Genomic DNA, 22,609 nt, shown 5'->3' with positions numbered 1-22,609 from the left:
GCAGGTAAGAGTGCTGGGATCAGATGATCTTAGCCAGGTGTTTGCCCAATCATCTCTTAAATACCTCCAAGGAAGGAGGTAGCATCACCTCCCTTGAAAGCATATTCCATATTTTGTCAACCCTCACTGTAAAGAATTTTTCCTGATGTCCAATCTAAATTTGATCTCCTTCCGTTTGTGGCCATTGTTTCTAGTTACCCCGATGGGCACCCTGGTAAACGTATCCCCTGTTTCCTGCTGGCGCACCCCCCCCTCCCCCGGTGAGTTTGTAGATGGCCACAAGATCACCTCTCAGCCTTCTTTTGCAGAGGCTGAAGAGATTCAGGTCCCTCAACCGGTCCTCATAAGGTTTTTCCTGTAGGCCTTTAACCAGATGGGTGGCCCTCCTCTGAACCCTTTCCAGGTTATCTACATCCCTCTTGAAGTACGGCACCCAAAACTGGACGCAGTACTCCAGCTGTAGCCTGACCAATGCTGCATAGAGGGGAAGTATCACCTCCCTAGACCTGTTTGTGATGCACCTACTTAGGGAAGAAAGAGTGCAGTTAGCTTTACTTATTACTTCATCACACTGGTGACTCATGTTCATTTTGGAGTCAACTGTGACTCCAGGATCCCTTTCCACAGTGGTGCTACTTAGAATGGTACCTCCCAGGCTGTAGGAGTGTTGATGATTCTTCCTCCCTAGGTGCAACACATGACACTTAACCTTGTTAAACTACATCCTATTCTGTTCTGCCCACTTCCCCAGCCTGTCCAAATCAGCCTGGATTTGCTCCCTGCCCTCTGGTTTGTTTACCTCCCCCCATAGTTGGGTGTCATCAGCAAACTTGGACAGGGTGAGTCATCTGTGAGTAAGACTTGTATTATAACCCTGGTAGGTAGCTCTTGCCCCTCTGGAGGTTATGGGACTAGTAAAAAACTGCCTTGTTCTCTGGTTTCCCTACGTAACTATAGAGAAATCTTACAAAATTGATGTCCCTTTAAGATAATGTTCCTATAAGGAAAAAAGAAAAATGTTGACATCAAGGCCATGCTGAGTTCCTATTAGAGCATAAGACAGACCTCTTAGAACATGCTCAGAGTTGTTGCTTGCTGACATTAGCAGCTGTAAAGAGGCCCTGGTGGTTGTAGTACTGTGATTCTGTTATGCTGTATGCATAGTCTGAGGGAAGAGGAGCAGAATTTGACATCCTGACTCAAACTAGCCTGACAAATTCTGTTCATAAAGACTATCAGACAACAGAGAGCCACCTGTGTTATACCTGAAGTTCTTGTATACCATGGTCTCTGCTCCTGATGTGCCCTTGAAAGGATGAAAGAAACCTCTGGTTTGTGAGAGAGGAGGGGAGGCATCTCAGGCTCTTAGTAGTGTCTCTGGGTGCTTCAAAGGTAGGAGTTTCCATGAGCTTGTTACCAAGTTGCAGCTTCAACACTAGTCTAGGTTGCAGGCAGACTTGGATACTTTTCTCCTTTCCTGGCTATAGGAAGTTGTGGTTTAGCTGGCACTAGAAAGAGCACCAGAGGCAGGGGACTGGGAGCTTTAGGTTGCTGACAGATGTCAGTTCCAATTGTCTGCAATTCTACTGGTTGCCTGCAGTTTCTGGGAGAGGTGGATTAAAACAGGGAATCATGGAACAAAATGGGCAACAAGGGTGGGTATCACTTACTCCTAGGAGGTTAGGATGTGGCTTGGCTTGGGATATTGTACCCCAATAAACTATGTTTTTATTAAATTAGGGCTTTTTTGACTAGGGGAGCCCCAGAAAGTACATCAAATATTGGGGGATCTGTTGTCTCTGACGTGGGTTAGAATCCTATTTAAATTGTTGTCTTGAATATCCATGTTCCTGTCAGATGGAAAAAATATTTCTCTCGTTAGAGATTGCTAATAGCCACAAGAACTTACTGGAATTTACCTGATTTCATGATCACTTAATGGGTTCTCTTTCAAATTGATAGCCCAACATATTTCCTTTTGCTGAGAGCATAATAAACCACCTTCATAAATCACTTCCCTGTAGGTTTTTGGAAAGAGGCCCATTAAGCATCTGTTGAAGGTGGTTTAAAAACAATAAATCCTGCATCCCTTGGTTCCTTCCAACCCTATGGGTTTTTTTGTTTTTTAAGATGGGCAGAATCTTTTTAGTTGCCTGAGAGAGATTTAAGCACCCCTAAATATTTAATATCGCCTTTTTTGTTGAATGAAGAATTGTGGATTTTTTTCCTAGTCACAGACGTCGACAAAGTGATGACAGCTTGATACTTATTAACTGATGACCTGCTACTGAAGCTTGCTGCTCAAGAGTGTGCAAGAGGGGCAACTTTGGCAGAAAATTTTCCCCAAAATTGCCAAGAGATCCATTATTTCCTTGTAAATGGACTTAAAACACTTAAAGTGTTGCGGGAAGAAAAAGCTGCTACTCACTGGTGTCAGCTGGCTGACCATGGTGGAAGTTCAAGACTTGCCTTTACTGGGGAATAGAAAGCACTGACAGCTACTCTCACTCTGGGTTCCACAACCATAGAGAAGGCTTAACCCTGAGAAATCTCTGTGGGAGCTTGGGTTGATCAGCACCAGTCAAGGTCAGGCTACAAACTGATAATCTATTTCTTAAAAAAAATATGTAGAACAGTATTTGAAGACTTAATCTGCTTGTTTTTAAGGACAATGTAAAATATTGCAATTCTTGGAAGGGAAATGTATGGCTCATTCACGTGAATGAATGTACTCAGACATGAGACTTATAATTTGTTTACCACAAAAAAGATTTGGTTCATTGAAATAAATTTGTGTAATATGCAGACCTGCACAAAAGTACAAAATAATTGCTGTTCTTGCTCTTGTGTGTTGTTGTTTGTTTTTTTTTAACTGTTAAACTATAGATAAATTACTTACTCTTCTCTTCTAGAAAACAGAGCTATTTGTCTGCTTTGTTCCTGGCTGGAGGCTTCCTCCACTATTCCCTAATTTTTTTCATGTGGATGATTTGCAGATCATGTATTAATTTCAGCACTTTACTATCACCATAATTATAGATAAATTAATCTACACTCGATATTGTGTGGTTGGAACTTTTTTTCACAGCAAGTATCAGATGTTGTTTAATATCTTTATAAACAGTAGGATTGAGTGCACAATTAACAAATTTGCAGATGACGCCAAGTTGGGTGGAGGTCCAGATACTTTGGAGAGTAAGGCTAGGATCCAGAATGACCTGAATAAACCAGAGAAATAGTCCACAATCAATTAAATGAGATTCAAGAATGACAAGTGCGAGGTCCTGCACTTGGGGATGGAATGATCACAAGCACAAATGCAGACTGGGGAACGAGTGGTTAGGCCAGGGGTGGCCAAAGTCCAGCCTGTGGGCTGGATCAGGCTCATGGTGGACTCCATTTCCCAACAGTCCCTCCCCACATCATTGTGGCCAGTTTACTTGGAGACCCCACGAGCAGCAGGGCTGTGACAGCATGGGGCCAGGGTTTCCATGAAGACTGGCCCCAGCAGTGCTGGCAGGATACATGGCTGGGTGGGGAGCTGCTCTGGGGCTGGGATCCTGTGGTGGTGACAGCATGGTCTGGAGCCAATACAGAGCTGCAATTTGCTGCCCGCACACCCTGGGCAGGAGCATGTAGGCCGCGGATCATGGCTGTGCCCCAGCTCTGGACCACGATGTCACCACTGCGAGATCCCAGCCCTGGCCCCAGAGCAGCTCCCCGCCCAGCTGTGCACCCTGCCAGCACTGCTGGGACTGGTCTCCATGGAAACCCCAGCCCTGTGCTACCCTGCTGCTCATGGGCTCTCCATGGAAACCAGCTGCAGTGACATGGGCAGGGACTGCTGGGAAATGGAGTCTGGCTGCTGGGTGGATCTACCATTTTGCCCACTCCTGCGTTAGGTTGAAGTCATAGATGCAGGGAGAAAATATTATTTGGGGGGGACTGAGTAAAACTTTAAACTTAAAAGATACTTCTACACACACAGACACACACATGCAGAGACACAGACACACACAGACAGACAGATGGACAGATGCACACAGACGTTACCCAGCAGGTAAATCTATGGACAGGAAGGGGTGCAGAGGAGGAAGGGGGTGTTGGGGGGGCAGATCAAGGCCCCCTCAGTGAGGGAGGGAGGGAGTGGGCCAGGGGCTGAGGTGACTGGGGCCCCAGGGCAGGTCATGGGAGGGTCGGAGTCCAGGAAGCTCATCCAGGGGCATGGGGGGGGGAGCCTCCCACCATTGTACACACCCCTGGGGCAGGTATGGGGGCATGTGCCCTCCAGATCTGTGTAGGGGGGAGGCAGACTGCCACTGAGGGCTGGGCTCTGCGCCCCACTATCTCATGGGTCTCCCACTGCTGGGTGGGCAGGGGACACGGCGCAGCCAGTGTGCAGGAGGCATATGGCATTGCATGGCTGCCAGATCACTGGCAGTGGGGCACAGAGCCTAGTCCACAGCGGCAGCCCACCTTCACCTGCACACAGATCTGGGGGGCACATGCCCCCTATGCCAGCAGCAGGAGCCCGCCCCCCACAGCCCTGGATGGGCTGCCCAGACTCCAACCTTCTCGCAATCTGTCCAGGACCCAATTCACCCCAACTCCTGCCCCTTCCTCTGCCCCACTCCCTCCCCCACTGTGGAGGCCTTGATCTGTGCCCCCCCTGCCCCAATACCCCTTCCTCTCCTGTGCTGCTTCCCTTCCCCACATTTACTTGCTGCACGCTGCTCCACACATGGCCCGGCCAGGCTGAGTTCCTGACTGCCTGCAGGCTCTGGCTGCTTCTCTGTGTCTATGTGCCCCTCCTCACACTGCTGCAGCCTCCCAGAGCCCATGCCCAGGCTGCCCTGTGATGCTCGGCACTGCCATCGCTGCCTGTGTCTGGGGGTCTAAGCTCTGTTAGCCCCAGCCTTCTGCCATCTATGGTGAAGTACTGCACAAAAGGAGCTGGGGGGTTACTGTAGACCATCAACTGAATATGAGCCAACAGGGTGTTCTTGTTGTAGAAGGCCAAAACCACACTGGGTTGCATCAACAGGAGTGTCACTTGCAGTTCAAGGGAAGTGGTTCTTCCACTCTGTACATCACTAGTGAGGCCTCACCTGGTATACTGTTTCTAGTTTAGGACCCCATGCTGCAAGAAGAATGTAGACATGGAAAGAGTCTCGTGGAGAGCAGCAAAAATGATTGGTGTCCGGGGAAGCAAAATTTATGAGGGAAGCTGGAGGAGCTAGGGTTATTTGGGCTGGAGAAGAGAAGACTGCGGGTGGAGATCTTCAAATACCTGAAAATAATATAACTATAATACTATAATTATAAAGATGATGAAGATGGCTTTTCTCTGTGTCTGTAGGGGTCAGAACTAAGAGCAATAGCTGTAGGAGGGGCAATTTAGCGTGGAGATTAGGAGGAACTTTCTGACTGTGAGGGTGATCAAACATTGGAATAAACTACTGAGAGAAATTATGGAATCATCATCCTTGGAAGTTTTCAAAAGCAGGGTAGATGGATGTTTGACTAGGATAGTTTAGTCAGGAATGATCTGGCCTTGAGCAGGGAGTGAGACTATGTGGCCTTGTGAGGTCCCTTTGAGCCCTACTTCTCTATGATCCCATAAAGAGCTGTTCTTGCACAGGATAGATTGTTTTTCACAAACCTTGATTAGTCTGAACAGGTATCCATTGCCTAATGACAAAATCTGTTCTATTACTATCTAAAACAGTGGTTTTCAACCTGTGGTCTGCACACCCCTGGGGGTCCACAGACTGTCTAAGGGGTCCATGAAAGAGGACTATGATCAATCAAAAATATGTGAATACCCACACTTACAATTCAAAGGGGTCTGCACCTCCACTGAAAATTTCAAATGGGGTCCAAATCACCATTTGAAAAATTTTAGGGGTCTGCAAATGAAAAAAAGGTTGAAAGCCACTCATTTAAAAGATGGATGCATGATACCTAAGACTTGAGGTCCTTGTAGTCTGTACCTCTGTACCTGGGCTTTGTTACTGACTGACTTGGATGCCTCACCCCCTTAGTGATTCTTTTTTTTTTTTTTTTTTTTTTTTTTTTGTACCCACTTTATCAAAGGAAGGAAAATGTTTACTTAGGAGTGACCTGAGATCTAACTGATAATTGTAAAGCAATTCTGGAGATCCTAGGATAAAGGGTTCCATGAAAAGACTAAATGTATTGTAGCTAATGAGCTTTCAACAATAAAGCAGTTGGAAATAGCCTTGCCTTTTCACATTAAGAGCCTGTATTTGCTGATTTTTTTTGTTAATGCATTTTTCCCCTTTTAACGAATGCCTCATATATAAGCTTTATATATATAACTTACATATATAAGTTTTCAGACAGTGCTTATTGATACTTTTTGTTTAGCTGTAAATCCTAACTTAGTGAACTTGACAATGGGCTAGAGAGCCATTACATGATCTGGTAATTAAGAGGAAATCTTTTAGCAGTAAATTCATAACTAACTGGCACCTGGAGGGTTCAAACTAAACTTAAAATACTTTGTATATGTCTTCTAATATAGTAGGTTTACTACAAAACGCTGACCACAGTAGTTCTAGCGTTTGGGTAGTTGAGATACCATATATTACAACAATTTTGCCCTGACCGGGGGGCTGGCTACCTGTATTCTGGTGAGCCAGGTAGTACTGGAGCAAAGATGTGAGGTGAATTAGATAAACCATTAATGTAGGTAGTCAGGAAAAAAATGTAAAATAGGTATTCTTCCTTCTTGAGTAATGACAACTTTAAGGAGCGCTTTATAAGGAAAGAGCATAAAACTCTGTGCTTCATTACATTACAGAGCTCTGGGATTGGCTCCCTGAATATTAGTGGAGTTGCACCAGGCTTATTCCTCTGAGAACTCAAGCCCTCCCTAGAATGAAACTACTTTTTTTGCCAAAAAATAAAGAGGTTGGAGATGATAGTCTCATCCCAAGTCTCAATTGTGAGACATTGTATAGCAAACCCACTCTTGGAAATGGAAGACAAGAAATTAATGCATCTTAACTTTACACTTCACTCTGCAAAGAACATTGGGCAACACTGTGCTGGCTTGCACATTCAACTCTTCTCATACCCAGAAGAACTATGTGGTGATAACATCCAGCCAGGAGTGCTCCTCTGAGCTGCCTTGTCTGTGGATGCTGAGCATCAGATTTCTGTTTGGAAAGGAACTACATAGAAGGTTTGAAGGGAGAGGACTTGAAAGTACAAATGCTTGCTAGGTGCTAGTGCCACTCGGGCAGCACACTGCCAGCTCCTCTGCTGGACCCCACCCACAGGGCCCTCATAGTCTGCTCTTCATCCTCCAAGATGTACAGAGCTTGGGACAATACAGTCCATGCCTCTGGTGTGCAAGCTGATGTGTGGTCTAATATTGTAATGCAGAAACAGCCACTCAGGTATGTCTCTTGGGCTTTTTTTCATGCAGTGTTTCAGGGCATTAACAGAGATCTCTAAAAGTTTACTGTGCTTTCTTTTGGTAAAAATTCAGCAAGAAAAAAAAATCCTCCATGTCTGTGGCTGGCTTAGGAGTTTGAAATTAAGAGACCTTACTTTCTGACTGTTCCTTGTATATGGGAATGACTAAGTCAATAGAAGCAAGCCCTCTTCTGTTAACAATGTCTGTTTAAATTGACACTTTTGAATTATATTAGGATTTTTTTCCCTTTACATCCACAACCTTATTCTCCATTGTTTCTGAGGGACAATTTCACCAAATCTAGTGATGGTGCCAACTGGCAAGTAACACCAGGGATGGCTGAGAAGCAGATAAAGGGGTGGGGCACCATTCTTGGATGATTAAGGGTGGTAGGATAAGGGGGTAACTATATCTGTCTGGGAACTTGCAAGATAAAGTGCAACTAGGAACAATGACCCTTTTTCTAACTTGTTGGTTTAGTAAGAGCCTTCACTGGACATTTTAGTGATGTGGTTTAGCATTATTGAGTATTTTAGATGTGCTTCTGAGAATAAACAACCATGGATGAGTTGGTCAGGGTGTGGCACAAAGCAACAGTGGCAAAAGGTGGGATATTCTTGTGGGGTAAGAATCCATACCATGAAATGTTAGCACAATGGAGTAATGCATAGGGTCTGCCCTTTAGAAGCAGTGTAATCGTGATTGTTCATCTACAGATTTCAGGGAGAGAAACGAAACACTAGGGCCCATCACAGCATGCTCTAGTATTGTATATGTGCACTGATATCCAAGTCCTGTACTAGCTTGGCAGAAGATGAAAAAAATACACAGATTTTCCTTGCTTATGTATAAACTGTCATATACACAAAAGTAGTTTTCAGGCTTTTCATGGTTGCCCTGCAGCAGGGTAGGCTATAGAGTCATCAGTTTTCATGTAAACTTTCATGTGTATTTTAGGCAGGCAAGGTTCTTTGAGCAGATGTGATATCTTTAATTAGACCAACTGAGTATTTGGAAAAAAGTTCTTAGCAAGCTTTCGGGCACAGTCACCCTTCTTCAGCCATAGGGAGTGTCTGTTGGTCTGAGACTCCAAGGAAAGACAGAAGCTAAAAGTGTGGCAGGATGTCCATGAAAATGTAAATAGGTAGAAATTAGAAAAACAAAAGGTAAAGCAGGTAAGAGAGGGGGGAGATTGGGAGGGGAAGCCAAAGGGAAACATTGATTGCAGTGATAGAATACAAGGTAGAAAAGAGGCTGTCAGTGAAAGTAGGAGATCAGTAAAAAAAAAGGAGTGAGAGAAGCTAAAAATGTGACAGGATGCCAGTGAAAATAAAAATAGGTAGAAATTAGACCAAAAAAAAGGTAAAGTGGGGAGGAAAGCAGGGGAAAATGAGGCCAAGGGGAAACACTACAGTGGTAATAATACTAGGGAAAAAAGAGGCTAACAATGAAAAAGGAAATAGTTGGAAATCAAGGAGACAAAGGACTTAGAAAAGGAGGGGAGGGGAGAAAAGGTGGGGGAAAAGAAGACTAAGAGGTCAGGCCAGGCAGGTACCTGGTGAATCAGATGTCAGGCAGGTTATAATGTGTCATAAATCCAATGTCTATATTGAGTCCATGATTTTTTGTATTCAGTAGATTTATGAAGTGAAGTTCATAGGCTTGTCTAAGAAAGGTTTTGTAAATTCCCTTTGAGGATTAGAACTGAGAGATCGGAGAGGGAGTGATTGACCTGTGAGAAATGTGCCCCCACAGGTAGTTGGGTATTCTTTGATAGATTTTCGGTGTGCATTCATTCTGGTGCACAGTTGTTGTTTGGTTTCTCCTACATCTTTTCCGTCAGGGCATTTGTGCACTGGATGAGATGCATAACATTTCTAGAGGTGCAGGTGTAAGATCCAGGAATGGTGATGGTTCTGTTGTGGGATGTAGTTATAGTGGGGGTGGTGGAGATGTGTTGGCAGGTTTTGCATTTCTTGTCCTGCCATAGTCTGGATCCATTAGATGTGGTTTGGGTCATAGGGAGTTTGCTTCTGGTGATGAGGTTAGTGTGGTTTCGTGCTTGTTTAAAGGCTAGGATGGGTGGTTCTGGAAAGATCTCTTTAAGAATGGGGTCTTCTTCTAGTATGGGTTGCAGTTGTTTGAGGATTTTCCATGTAGGTTCCAGGGAAGGGTGATATGTCATAACTATTTGTGTGTGATTTGTGGGGATTTTCTTTTTGTACTACAGCAAAGCTTCACATGGTATCTGGGTGGCTCTTTCAAAAGTGCAATCCATCTCTTTGGAGGAGTATTCTTGTTGGCTGAAGGCTCTTTTGATATTTGTGAGGTGGCAATCATGGGTATCTCCTCGCTGCATGTTTGGTGGTATCGGACAGCTTGGCTGTAAAATTACAGTTTTGGTGTGTTCAGGATGATTGCTGGTTCTGTGTAGATATGTATGTTGGTCTGTGGGTTTCTTATATATGGTGGTTTGAATTTTTGCCATCTTGGATATTGATCATGGTATCCAAAAAGGAAATGCTGGTGTTAGAGTATTCAAGTGATAGTCTGATAGAGGGATGATGATTGTTGAATTTTTGGTGGAAATCAATCAGAGACTGCAGGGTTTTGGTCCAAATGATGAAGAAGCCCTAGACTTCAAGAGGGCCAACTTCAACGAGTTGAGGAGATTGGTAGGAGAGGCGCTGGGGTTCTTGAGGGCAGGGGAACTCAGTGCCCAAGATGAGTGGTCGTTCCTTAAGGAGACGATACTCAGGGCCCAAGGGGTGATGATCCCAACAAGAAGCAAAGGGAGCAAGAGTGCCCAAAAGCCTTCCTGGCACACCAAGGACATCCAGGAATGCCTGGTTACCAAAAAAGCGGCGTATACCCAGTGGAAGGTGGGGGCTGTCTCCAAAGAAGAACATACCTCCACTGCTCGGGCCTGTAGGGGGGCTGTTAGGAAAGCTAAGGCAGACATAGAGCTAGGACTAGAGTCCAAGATCAAAGGTAATAAGTCCTTTTTCAAATATATAGGGAGGATGAAGAAGGCACCAGGAAATGTGGGGCCCCTGCAAGATATGCTGGGCAATCTGGTGGTTGCACCAGAGGAGAAGGCAGACATCTTTAACAAATTCTTCACCTCCGTTTTCTTGTGCAGGGACCGGGATTCTCCCACCATGATTCAAGACGGACTCGAGGGGAATGCCTCAAGACCTAAGGTTGAGGAGGACCAGGTTAGAGTGCTTCTGGAGGGGCTAGACATGTTCAAATCAGCAGGTCCAGATGCTCTCCACCCCAGGGTGTTGAGGGAGCTAGCAGGGGTTATTGCAGGGCCCTTGACACGGCTTTACGAAAGCTCATGGTGCTCGGGCCAGGTGCCAGATGATTGGAAGATAGCCAATGTGGTCCCCATCTTTAAAAAAGGGAGGAGGGAGGACCCGGGCAACTATAAGCCGGTCAGTCTTACCTCAATCCTGGGGAAATTCTTTGAGAAGATCATCAAGGAGCACATCTGTGATGGGCCGGCATCAGGGATGATGCTCAAGGGCAACCAGCACGGTTTCATTAGGGGCAGGTCATGTCAGACCAACCTGATTGCCTTTTACGATCAGGTCACAAAAGCATTGGATGCAGGTGTTGCCGTGGATGTAGTCTTTCTGGACTTCAGCAAGGCCTTTGACACTGTTGACCACCCCATCCTCATTAAAAAACTAGGCGACTATGGCATTGATGCCTACACAGTCAGATGGATTGCTAATTGGCTGAAGGGTCATACTCAGAGGGTGGTGGTGGACGGGTCATATTCGACCTGGGGGGAAGTGGGCAGTGGAGTCCCCCAGGGCTTGGTCCTTGGGCCTGCACTATTCAATTTCTTTATCAGCGATTTGGACGACGGGGTGAAAAGCAACCTGTTCAAATTTGCTGCTGATATCAAAATTTGGGGTGAGGTGGGCACGTTAGTAGGGAGGGAAAGACTGCAGAAAGACCTGGATAGGTTGCAGGGGTGGGCTAACAAAAACAGGATGCATTTCAATACTGACAAGTGCAGGGTGCTGCACTTGGGCAGTAGTAACCAGCAGCACACTTGTAAGTTGGGAAACTCCCTTCTTGAGAGCATGGAGGCAGAAAGGGATCTTTGAGTCACCACTGACTCCAAGATGAACATGGGCTGACAATGCGAGGTCACGGTCAGCAGGTCTAACCGGACCTTATCGTGCATCCACAGGTGCATCTCAAGTAGGTCCAAGGATCCTCCCCCTCTATGCGACACTGGTCAGGCCACAGCTGGAGTACTGTGTCCAGTTCTGGGCACCCCATTTCAAGAGGGATGTGGATAACATTGAGAGAGTCCAGAGGAGGGCCACCTGCATGATCCAGGGACAGCAGGGCAGACCCTACAATGAGAGGCTACGGGACCTGAACCTGTTCAGCCTTCACAAGAGAAGGCTGAGGGGGGACCTGGTGACCATCTATAAACTCACTAGGGGGGACCAGAAGGGTTTGGGGGAGACCTTGTTTTCCCTCGCGCCCCCCCGGGATAACAAGGAATAACAGCCACAAGTTGTTGGAGAGTAGGTTTAGATAAGACATCCGTAAGAACTACTTCACAGTCAGGGCAGCTAGGATCTGGAACCAACTTCCAAGGGAAGTGGTGCTGGCTCCTACCCTGGGGGTCTTTAAGAAGCGGCTTGATGCCTACCTGGCTGGGGTCAAGTGAGCCCAGTTTTCCTCCTGCCCAGGCAGGGGGTCGGACTTGAAGATTTACAAGGTCCCTTCCGACCTTACTTTTTTGATTCTATGATTCTATGTCATCTATGTATCTCAGGTATAGTAAGGATTTGATGGTGCAATCTTGAGGAAGTCTACTTCTAGGTGGGCCATAAAAAGGTTGGCATATTGTGGGGACATTTGGATGCCCATAGCTGTGCCCATGGTCTGGAGGAATTGTAGGTTGTTGAAACTGAAGTTGTTGTGTGTGAGGATAGTGATATTCTGAGGTCTATACTCTGAGTTGTAATCTTGTTCTTGTAGATATGTGAGGCAGGCTTGGATGCCATCTTGGTGTGGGATGTTGGTGTATAAGCTAGTGATATGCATGGTGGCTAGGGAGGGTATTGCTGGGAAGGGTGGTCTATATTTTTGAGTTTTTGCAGGAAGTCAGTTGTGTCTTGGATGAAACTTAGTCTTTGGGTGACAAGCAGCTTTAAGATGGATTCAATGAAACCTGATATGTCTTCTGTTAGGGTTCCATGGTTAGAAATGCTAGATCTGCCAGGGTTTCCTTGTTTGTGGATTTTAGGGAGCAGGTAAAAAGTCCCTGGATTGGGTAGTGGATGGATCAGGGTCTGAAGTTTTTCTTGTAGTTCTGATGGAAATGATGTGATGGTGGTTTTGAGGAGAAAAGAGGAGTAAGATCCTCCTCTAGTTTTTTATAGTAGGTAGTGTCAGAGACTTGTCTGTTGGCTTCTTTTATGTAGCCTTCATGGTTGAGGATAACTATAGCTCCTCCTTTACTGGTTTTATTACGATTTGGTGGTTGGATCTTAGAGATTCTATGGCCCTTCTTTCTGAGAGGGAGAGGCTGTATTGTTTGTTGTTGAGTATTTCATTGTTAATTCTTTCTCTGAAGCAGTCAACGTAGCGAACAAGGTTTGAATTTCATCCACTGATACATGTCCAATCTGAGGTTTTTTTGGATTTTACATATTCAATTATGTGTATTTTACATATTCAATTAGCAAGCGCCCAACCTTTTCTAATTTGCAGTCCCTGTTTTTTATTTAGTCCCTTTACTGAACTAATTCTGTCAAGACAAGCAAGTTGGCATTAAAACTGTTACCAAAAAGGAGTAGAATTTATTTGGATTCTAAGGTTTTTGGGACTATAACCCAACATCTGTCTGTAGGAACAGGACAAAGGGTGATTTACTCCATTTTTCTTCATGCTGCTTAATCTGGGTGATTTACTTCTTGTGTTTCCCTTGTTCTCTAAAATTCATGGACTTTATTTATATATTGTCCCTAAATATTGAAGTTTATCAGCTGATGATTACCAGGATCACTTTTTATCTCCTTTCTGCAGCTCAGTGGGGAGTGCTTCAGTTTTCCAGAATGCTTCAGAAATAATTAACAACAGAAGCACCATAATGCTGTTATGAATCTTAATCTATGCTGCATGAAAGCTTGATTCACACTTTATAAATATAATAATGGACTCAGCAATACACTGATATGGATTACAATGCAGAACTAAGACCTTGATAGGAGAACAGGTGAGAGGGTTTAAAGTGTAAGGCTGGAAGAGACCATTACATCCTCTCTAGTCTGACATCTTGTGTATCACAGACAACTGAATTTCATGTTTGCTCTTTTACTAAATCAGACCTGTGTTTGATTAAATCATATTTTCTGTAAAGGCTTCCAAGCTTGATTTGAACACATCAAGAGATTAAGAACTCACTATTTCTCCTGTTAGCTGGTTCCTATGTTCAAAAGCTAATGTTGAATTTGTCCAGCTTCATCCTTTCAGTCTGTAGGTTTTTGTTTTACTTTTCTCTGCTAGTTTAAATCCTGTTAGTAATTTTCCTTTTCCCAAAGAAGTAATTATATACTATAATCAAGTCACCTCTCAATTTCTTTTTTTGATAAACTGAACAGATTGAGCTCAGTCTCGCGCTGTAAAGCAGTTTCTTCTGTCAAACATTTTCTTACTGTGTATCTGTTAAGTTTGTTGGCCTGATACATTGTCGCTAACCTAGGAACAGCCCAGTGGTTTTATACCCTGGTTTCATTAGTGATCACTCCCAGGTGGCCCCTATAACATATTGTGGCAAGGAGATCCACAGGTCATGTACAGGTCAGGTCCAAAAATGACTTATTCCACTCTGGAGATGCTTGTATTGGAAATCTCTTAAGCCTGAGAGGTTGACAGCAGCAACAGGGGTGTATCCAGAGGGGTTGTAGTGACATGGTCACACGCCCCCTTGCCTGTCCCACATATATGAGCTCTTGCTGTGATGTCTGGCCACAGCCCCTGTTTTTGCGCAGTTTTAGAGCCCAGCAGGAGAGTGCTGCCACTTTCACTCATTCTTTGCTTTCCCCTGTGGCTGAATTTGGGGGTGGGTGAGCAGCAGCAGCATCCCCCACCTGAAAGCAGGGGATCTGGCCAGACCCTGCCCTGATCAGGTGGTGAGCTCAGAGCTCAGGTAGTTAACTCAGAGCTCACTGCACAAATGCAGCACAGCCAAAGTTGGGGGTGTAGGAAGGTGACACCCCCCACCCCTTTCCCCTTGTACCTGGATACCCTACTGGACAGCAGTTCTGAAACCTCCTGAGGTTCAGCCACTAGCTTACACTTCACAACTAGGGCAGCATTTGCCAAGCGGGCAGTGCTGCCTTCTTATTGAAGCAAAAATATTCTGAGTATTACCTGCTGCTGAAAAGTGCCTGCTGAAGTGTCGTTTTCACCTACACTGTTCAAATCACTTTAGCCTCTGCTGCACATATACAATAGCAAATGCCACAGAAAAACGCTGTCAGAGAGAAACCTACTTCCTTATGCATTCCCTACAGGGAGGTGCACTGGTCAAGCCACTTCTCTTTTCCTAAACTGCTGGACATGTTGTGTTGTGTTAATGAAGTCAGTATTTTTTAGAATTCTAAACAATTGGCTGAAGGAGACTCTGAAGCTTCTAGTTGACTTTAATAGCTATGCATTTTATAATTGCAAGTATAGGTGCAAAGGATCAAAGTTGTAACAAGGGGCCTTCCCTCTGCCCTTCCCAATATAGCCGTGCCTGAATGAACTCCCTGAGCAAGAGCCATTTAGTAAGACCTTTTGAAAAATACCTAGTTATAAGGTGGCCTTATTTGCATTCAAAATAGTGTTACTAATGGACTATCTCCATTCTTAAATGATGATGAGGGACCACAGGTTCTCAGTGCAAAATTGAATCCATCTCATCATCTGTGTTTGGACAGCATGCTGTGAAAATGAGAACTGCACAGCACCACACGCAGACTTTATTGGGCTGGGTTTGCCTCCAGTGTCTGTTTAATCCCAGGAGAAATAATACATAACTTGCTGCCTCTAATTATTGTGGTTAATAAGACTATGTAGACGGTATCCTTCAACTGCTTCAATAATGTTTTTTTCCCCTTCACTGACACTATTGTCTGGGCAGATGGACAATGGCACAGCCCATCAAAAGACAGATGTTGCCCTCTTTCATGCAAATTCAGTCCCATTGATATAAATGGCAGTCCTTAAGGAAATTTTCAAAAGCAGGAGTTGAGCTCTTTCTTCCATCCTCTAAAGATCAATCCTGGGGGCTTTCCTGAGGCAAATGTCAGTTGACACGAGAGGAGTTGGCTGACTTGGACTTTGAATCCCAGTGTATTATGGTCAGTGTTAATGATGGCAGGAAAAATTGCCATTTCTCTGGAGAACAGATTTAAAGAGATACTATGGTTAAATGCAACCCTGAGATTATTTTTTTTCTATAAAACATAGTTGCAAAATCTAGGACAAAAATGAGAAATTTCTATGAAATCTTATATATAAGGGATGATTTTGGCTCTGATATCTATCAAGGTTGGCGTTCTGAAGCCACTTGTCAGTAATTCTGCAAGTTCACCTGGACTCTGTAGAAATCCTGACTTGTGCTATAACCTCCTGCTTGATTTTCTCTAGATGGACAGGAGGAATAGCTGCAGTGCAAGCCAGGGAGGAATAGGAAACCTTTCAATCTTAAGTAAATCTGTGCCTGTGGCATCTTTCCTATGAGGTACTAACTGAGACCTGAGCAAAGGGTCCAATGCTTGCATGCTTAAGGGAGGTGAAGTTTGCTGGAAAAGACAGGCACATGCCAGGATTAAATAGAAGTGGGACACAGTTCTAAACTTAGTATAGCATTGTTTTATCAGAAGTAGTTGGGTATAGTACACAGTGGCATGGGAAAGGTGGTGAGGGACAGTTTCAGTCTGCATTGGGTTTGTGGATGACAGTAAATATGAATCTTGGCCCTTTGCCTCTGTTTGCACTCAGCCCTCTGCTCCCCTGTGCCAGGGGGACAAGCTATTCAAGGTGTGACCCCACTGTAGTGCCACAAGGAAAATCCTCAGGCTTTGGAAAAGCCCACTCCAAATAACCTATTCCAGGTTAAAGGTCTTCCATAGCATTGCTGAGTACTTTGTAGATACCTTCCCAGAGTGGAACCAATTCAGGTCTTTTAGACCAAATTTTTAACTTTGTTGGAACTGCAGCTGTTTTTGAGGGCTGAACTTTGCCTTGAATCTTATTGCATTAATATAAGACCGTCTGGGCAACATGGAATTCAAGTCACAGTCCCACACTCAAAAGCTATCTGTTGCTAGATCAACAGTAGGAAAAAAAGGAGAGGGGCATCAACTTTGAATTGTTTGTTTCTGTCTTTGAAGTGTTTCATGGAGATGAGCCAAAGTCAACTGATCTAAATACAAAGCAGATGTGAGCCACCTTGGAGAATATAATCTCCTTTTTGAGAGTCAAACCCTCCCTGCATATTCAGGAGCACATGTAGATCAAATGGTCAAAAGTGGCTTAATTTTTGTTCACTTGGTTTTGAGATGCTTGAGCCTGTCAGAGCTGCTGAGAACCTGCAGCTTCCATCAATGCTGCTGAAAATGTCAAGGCTTTGTACATTTGTGCCCATTTTGAAATGGGGGAGACAAACAAAATCAGTAGTTGATTTAAAAAATTTGACTATCTGACTTGTAACATATGAATCTTCTAGGCAGCGGAAGACAGCTTTGAAACAGAGGAGGAGAAGATTTTCCACATTATTAGCCATGCTAGACAGTAAGCTGTAAACACTGCCAGAGAGACATTGCTCATATATGGATTTACTGGTCTTATTGCAGCCCTCTAAACCTGCTAAGGATGCTTAACAGAAATCTGATGCGGTAGTTGTTAGACTGGGTGGTATTTTATGAACTTCGTGGTAAGCAAGGTTTTTGAAAGAGGGTCCTGAGCTGAGTATTGCCCTAATTGAGCATGTGATATTTATATGCTTATTCAAAAATTTGGGTGCAAAGCAATTGTAAAGCCATTACTTTCCTAATATATTGTGAGTTAACACTTCTCTTTGCACATACTCTACTCCTGTGTTTGCAGCATCAGCCACTGAACATCCATCAGCATTTGGAAGACATAAAAGGAAATGCTGGAAGTGCTTGTCTGACTCAATCTGCATTTTTCGTGTTGTAGTGAACTAATTGTGACCTGTCAAAACTGTGGCGTAGGTTTTATCATCTTGAAAAGCAAGGAGGGATGCTGGATGAATGGCAAAGAAGAAAAAAAGCTTCCCTTTTTGTACGTTATGTTTAAAATACTTAAAAACTTAATTTTTATGGGATGGTGGTACAGCTTTTTTACCTCCCAATGCTGATTTTTTTAAATTTTTGAATAGCATTATTACTTTGCTAGCTGATTATGGTTGTTCCCTAATACATTAGAGAGGTCACTAATGTATTGCAGAAACTACTTCATACCTTTCGATCATTTGGCCTTTTGTGTTTCAGGAAAAAGATTAAATAGCTCTCGATTAATCAAGAACAAATTACTGGAGCTTGTCATCCATTTTCTAGTTTTATGGACTTGGAAATGAACAGTAAATCTGGTACATATTAATTCTTGATTTTTATACATTTACAAACTTGAGTGTAGCAGCTGAATCCTAAATGATAGTGCCAATGGTAAGTGATATGGGGATCATCCATAGCATTGGAAATGGGATTATAAATTTCCATTTACAAAAGATTTTTTTAATTATCTGAAAAGAATGGCTTCTCTTTATTATGGCTAGACAAGAAGTGTGGGAAATGGAAAAGTAGTGAAGTGATTGCAAAAGAAGACCATTGATATTGAAGAAAGAAGGGTTAAGCAGAGAATTGTAGAGGGCTGGAAGGGATCTCCGAGGTCACCTAGTCTGGTCTCCTGTCTGAAGCAGGATCATCTCTAACCAAACCATCCTATACAATCCATCAACTAAACTCTACATAAGACTACTGTCAACCCTGATACAACATAGACAACATCTGTACCTGTCACAGGTAAAGCAGGGAATGAACAAAGAAGAGATTCAAATGGGGCAAGAGGAAAAGAGGCAAAGATGAAGGTGGGATAGGCATGGAAAGGTAAAAATGGAGAACAGATTAGCTTCAGCTTTTATTGATGTTCTTGGGTGATGGGCTGAACTTGAAGCTGCCTGAATTTCTAGCAGGATAGTTTCTACTGTGATCCTCTACCCTCAAGCTTCTATCCAATCTTTATAGGTTTTTGTGTTATCCCCATTACTGATTTCCAAACACCTGAATTAAGAGTTTATTTTCTAGAAAACTCTCATCTGTTCCCAGGTTTCCTGAAAAAGTAAGAATTAAAGTCTCAGTTCTGCAAATATGCAGGTAAGTAGCCCTGAAGATGAAGTGAAGTGTAAGATGGAGGCATAGGTCTCTAAATTTTTAGATGTACTTTTTTCATGGATCTAGTGTTGTTTTCTGGAGGTGGACCTTTTAGAGCCCCGTAGTTTGTACAGTGTGAGGTTTCTTAAATATGGTGACTTGCTTCTTTGTTTTGCTGTTAATCAGGACTTGGAAGATTTATGCAGTAGTACTTTATTGCACAACAAAAATGACAATTATTAATAAATTGTATCTATAAATAATAGTAGACTCATAAGGTTGGAAAGAACCTTAAGGGTCAGCTATTCCAACCCCCTTCACAGATGCAGGATGTGCTATATCTAAACCATCCCACGTAGATGCCTATCCAGCTCCTTCAAAACCTGCAATGAAGGAGATTCCAGAGCTTCCTAGGAGCAACTTCTTCCTTTTTCCCCACTGTTTGTACAGTTGTACTAAGTCTCAGGGGAAAAAATCTTAAATTTATGAAGTTTGTGGCAAGGTAGAACAGTTTTTTCTCTTTCCTTTATGGCAGTCTTTCAAATATTTGGAAACTATTGTGGAAACTAACCATTTTGGATGGCTCATTAGCTAATCATTAACTAACTAAAAATAATGGCATGTCTGTTTTACACCCCTTCACAATCTATTTATAGGATGCACAACATCATTTTCATGCCGACACCATCCCTCTTCTTGGAGATCTTATAACATTCTTGTGACAACTACAGTAATTGATTACAGGGAAAGTAATAGTGGCAAACTATTTAATGTATTTTACAGTCTTTAAATACAAGTTAACAGCTGGAAACAAAAAAAAGGCTTTTTCCATGCAACTGAAAAGCTTTCCCTAGACCATTGGAATATATGGTGTAGACCAGTGGTTTTCAACCTTTTTTATACGAGGACCCATTTGTAAACATTGATGGCCAGTCCCAGCTCAGTGTCCCTCACTCCTGCGCCACTGCCCCACAGTGTGTGGGGTGGGGGGTGTGGAGCAGGGGGCCCCCAAGCAGCCCCTTGTAGGCTTGCAAGGAAAAACCTGTTTCCTATGTTTTTCTCCTTTAAAGGAGAATCCACTTTTAAAGTTTATTTGCAACCCTTTTATATATTCTTGCAACCCAATTTTGGGCCGTGGCCCACAGGTTGAGAAACACTGGGGTCATGGGTGACTGGGGCCTCTTGAGCTGGAGGGGGGGCGCATGTGCCCGCCCTGACACCAGTCAGCGACATGGGGGTCCCCTGGCAGCTGATCCCGCTTTTGCTGGCGGCCCCACTCCCAGCTGGCACTCGCAGTGGGGGCACTGGTGCTCCCGCCTCTCCCTGCCTGCCAGCTAAACAGGGAGCACAGCTGGACAGGGGGTGCGCTCTCAGGGGGATGCACGTGCACCCCCTATGTGTCACCACTGACTGGGGTAGACCACAATTTGGGAGCTGTCCTTAGTTTGAAAAAATGAAAGTTATTTGCCTTTCTAGGGTACAAGGTTCTCCCAGGACCCTCAGGCTCTAGTAACGGCCTGGAAAATACAGTGAACAATCCTATGGTAGCTGGGGAGGCGGAGAGGGAAGAGACCTCATCCAGTCTCACCCACCTGCTTGTTTCCTTGCGTTCCGGTCCGGCTTGTCGGCCCGGAGCTGGACCAGTTCAGTTCTCTTCTCCTGCTTTGACCCTCACGAAGCCGGAGGACCCTGCACTTCGCCTCTTCCTACAGTCAGGGAGCAGGTAGGGCAGGTGCCACCTTTCAGAGGCTGACTGGTTTTGTAGGCAACAGCCTACGCCCACGCGGTGCCAGCGCAGTGTCAGTGTCGGTGCCCGGCGGGACGTGCCCAGCTTGTCCCCGTGCTTCAAGTGGGAGAAGCCAGGGCAGCCCCCCGCGCCCGGGCCAGGGGCACAAGACAGCACTCGCGCGGGCCGGGCCGGGCCGGGCCGGGCCCCCGCGCGGTCCTGCTCCCCGCCTGGGTGCAGCAGCCCCTTCCCGCGGGAGCCGCCTCGTCCCGCCCGCTCGCGGCCGCGGAGGCAGCCCGGGGCGGGGCGGGGCCGGGGCCGGGGCGGGCCGGGCTCGGACATGCCCATGCACCCGGCGTCCTGCGGCGGTGGCGCGCGGGCGGGCGAGGTAAGTGGCTGTCGCGACGGCGGAGCGGACACCCGGAGCCGGCGCCGGCGGGCAGGGAGGAGGAGGGAGGGATGCGAGCTCGCCCCGCCGGCTGAGCCGGGCCCCGGGAGCCGACGCGGGCGGGGAGGAAAGCAGCGAGTGAGTGAGGAGCAGCGGACAAAACGCCGGGTCAGGCGCGGCTCCCTCTCCCCGGTGCCACGCGGGACACGGCTGCCCCCGGCCGTGGCCTTTCTTACGGCCTCGTGGATGAAGCCATCGTGTTAGCGACATCCTGCCTGGCGCGGGCAAGAAGCGGCTGCTTCGTGAGAGGGACCGCAGTACCCTACCTTGGGCGCGCCAGTGGCCTCGGGCCCCAGTCCAGCAGAGAGCGGTGTGTGACACTGTCCCAAATCACCACTGCCGCGCGGCCTCAAAGCGACAGCCCCTGGCGGGGGATGTGCCGCTTGTGCAAAGAAGTGCTGGTTTGCACACCCGAAAACGGCATTGTCTCCACGAGCAGGGCATCGACTGAGCGGGACCAGCCAGCGCCCGTCGCGCCGTTTCTTTGCTGTAGTTCAAGTGTAGAAGAACAGGGCCGTAACAAATTGGTATTCTTTGTTATACCTGCAACACAGGTTTATCCAGAAAGGCTGCTTATAGCAGGGCATATCTACGACCTGCCCTTTAGTCCTCAGGCAATAACTAATATCCCTGGTTTGGGGATGGGGGGGAGGTGTTGTCCTGTTCTTCACCTCAAAAGTGTGATATGCAGCTAACCAAACCCACTTATCTGGTGCAAAAACTAGGTTTGACAAGGTAAACTGATTGCCAGATTTGGGGTCAGGAAGGAATTTTACCCTGTGGTCTGATTGGCACAGACCGTGTGCGTGTGGGGCGTTGCCTTCCTCTGTGGTGGGGGCGAGGGGGCATGGCTCTCTACCCAGCATCTCTTGAGCATATATTGACAATGTTTAGTAGAAGCAGGAGGTTTTCTACTGTGATTCCTCTGCTTTACCTGTGGCATGTTCGGGTGTTAGGTCTATGTTGTGTCAGGGCTGATGGTGGTCTTAGGTAGAGTTTACTTGATGCATTGTGTAGGGTGGTTTGGTTAGGGATGACCCTGCTTCAGACGAGGGACTGGACTAGGTGACCTCAGAGGTCCCTTCCAGCCCTCTACGATTCTCTGCTTAACCCTCCTTTAAAATCTCAGTGCAACTTTATCAAGAGATGGGTTTGTTCAGGGAGGGAGGAATTGCCTATACTTGTGCCTGTCCCTTGATGCTACTGTGAAGTTTAGCAATTTCTGTATCCTACCTCCAGTTACTCTACATTTTATCAGCTGTTGAAATAAATCTTTTAAGATGGATGGCTTGACACTACAAGATTCAGATATCAAGACAATCATTTCCTTGCTGTGCATGCAGCTTAGATCTTAGACAAGGTAGAAGTGATTCATTTGGGAGACTTGGAGGAATTGTTCTGGAAAATGGTTCTCATAATTTTCCTTTTATTGGCATTCAAGGAAAAAATGAATAATTGTCTGAGTTATAGTTACGCTCACAAGTGGTCTCTAAATCCCTCAGTATGCTGCACTCATAACCCTGTATTCTTAGATTGCAAATGGCAAGTCTCTAAGAAAAAAAAAC

The 22,609-nt window shown here is 45.3% G+C and overlaps 2 protein-coding genes across 6 annotated transcripts in view; both read left to right on the top strand.

Annotated features, from left to right (window-relative positions):
- Positions 1–3,059, top strand: part of MCOLN2 (mucolipin TRP cation channel 2) — a 35,377-nt gene extending 32,318 nt beyond the window's left edge. For all 3 annotated transcript variants that reach the window (XM_006277510.4, XM_059728010.1, XM_014594590.3), the window contains exon 14: positions 2,232–3,059. In XM_006277510.4, the coding sequence (XP_006277572.2) occupies positions 2,232–2,277 (46 nt within the window). In that variant the 3' untranslated portion in view covers positions 2,278–3,059. The remainder of the gene's footprint in view (positions 1–2,231) is intronic.
- Positions 3,060–20,508: 17,449 nt separating this feature from the next.
- LPAR3 (lysophosphatidic acid receptor 3) overlaps positions 20,509–22,609 on the top strand; it is a 28,797-nt gene continuing 26,696 nt past the window's right edge. Inside the window, exon 1 of one of the 3 annotated variants that reach the window (XM_006277511.4) lies at positions 20,509–20,593. Coding sequence is in view for 1 of the 3 variants with exons in the window: in XM_014594600.3 (XP_014450086.2) it covers positions 20,937–20,984 (48 nt within the window). In the remaining 2 variants the exon portion in view is untranslated. Of the gene's footprint in view, positions 20,594–20,895; positions 20,985–21,077; positions 21,355–22,609 lie in introns of those variants that run through there. The other 2 variants (XM_014594600.3, XM_014594601.3) reach the window with 2 other exon arrangements.

Source organism: Alligator mississippiensis, chromosome 5, assembly GCF_030867095.1.
Source record: "Alligator mississippiensis isolate rAllMis1 chromosome 5, rAllMis1, whole genome shotgun sequence".
Classification (NCBI taxonomy): domain Eukaryota; kingdom Metazoa; phylum Chordata; order Crocodylia; family Alligatoridae; genus Alligator; species Alligator mississippiensis.
The sequence above is the reverse complement of the archived record's forward strand: the minus strand, read 5'-3'. Positions and strand labels throughout refer to the sequence as shown.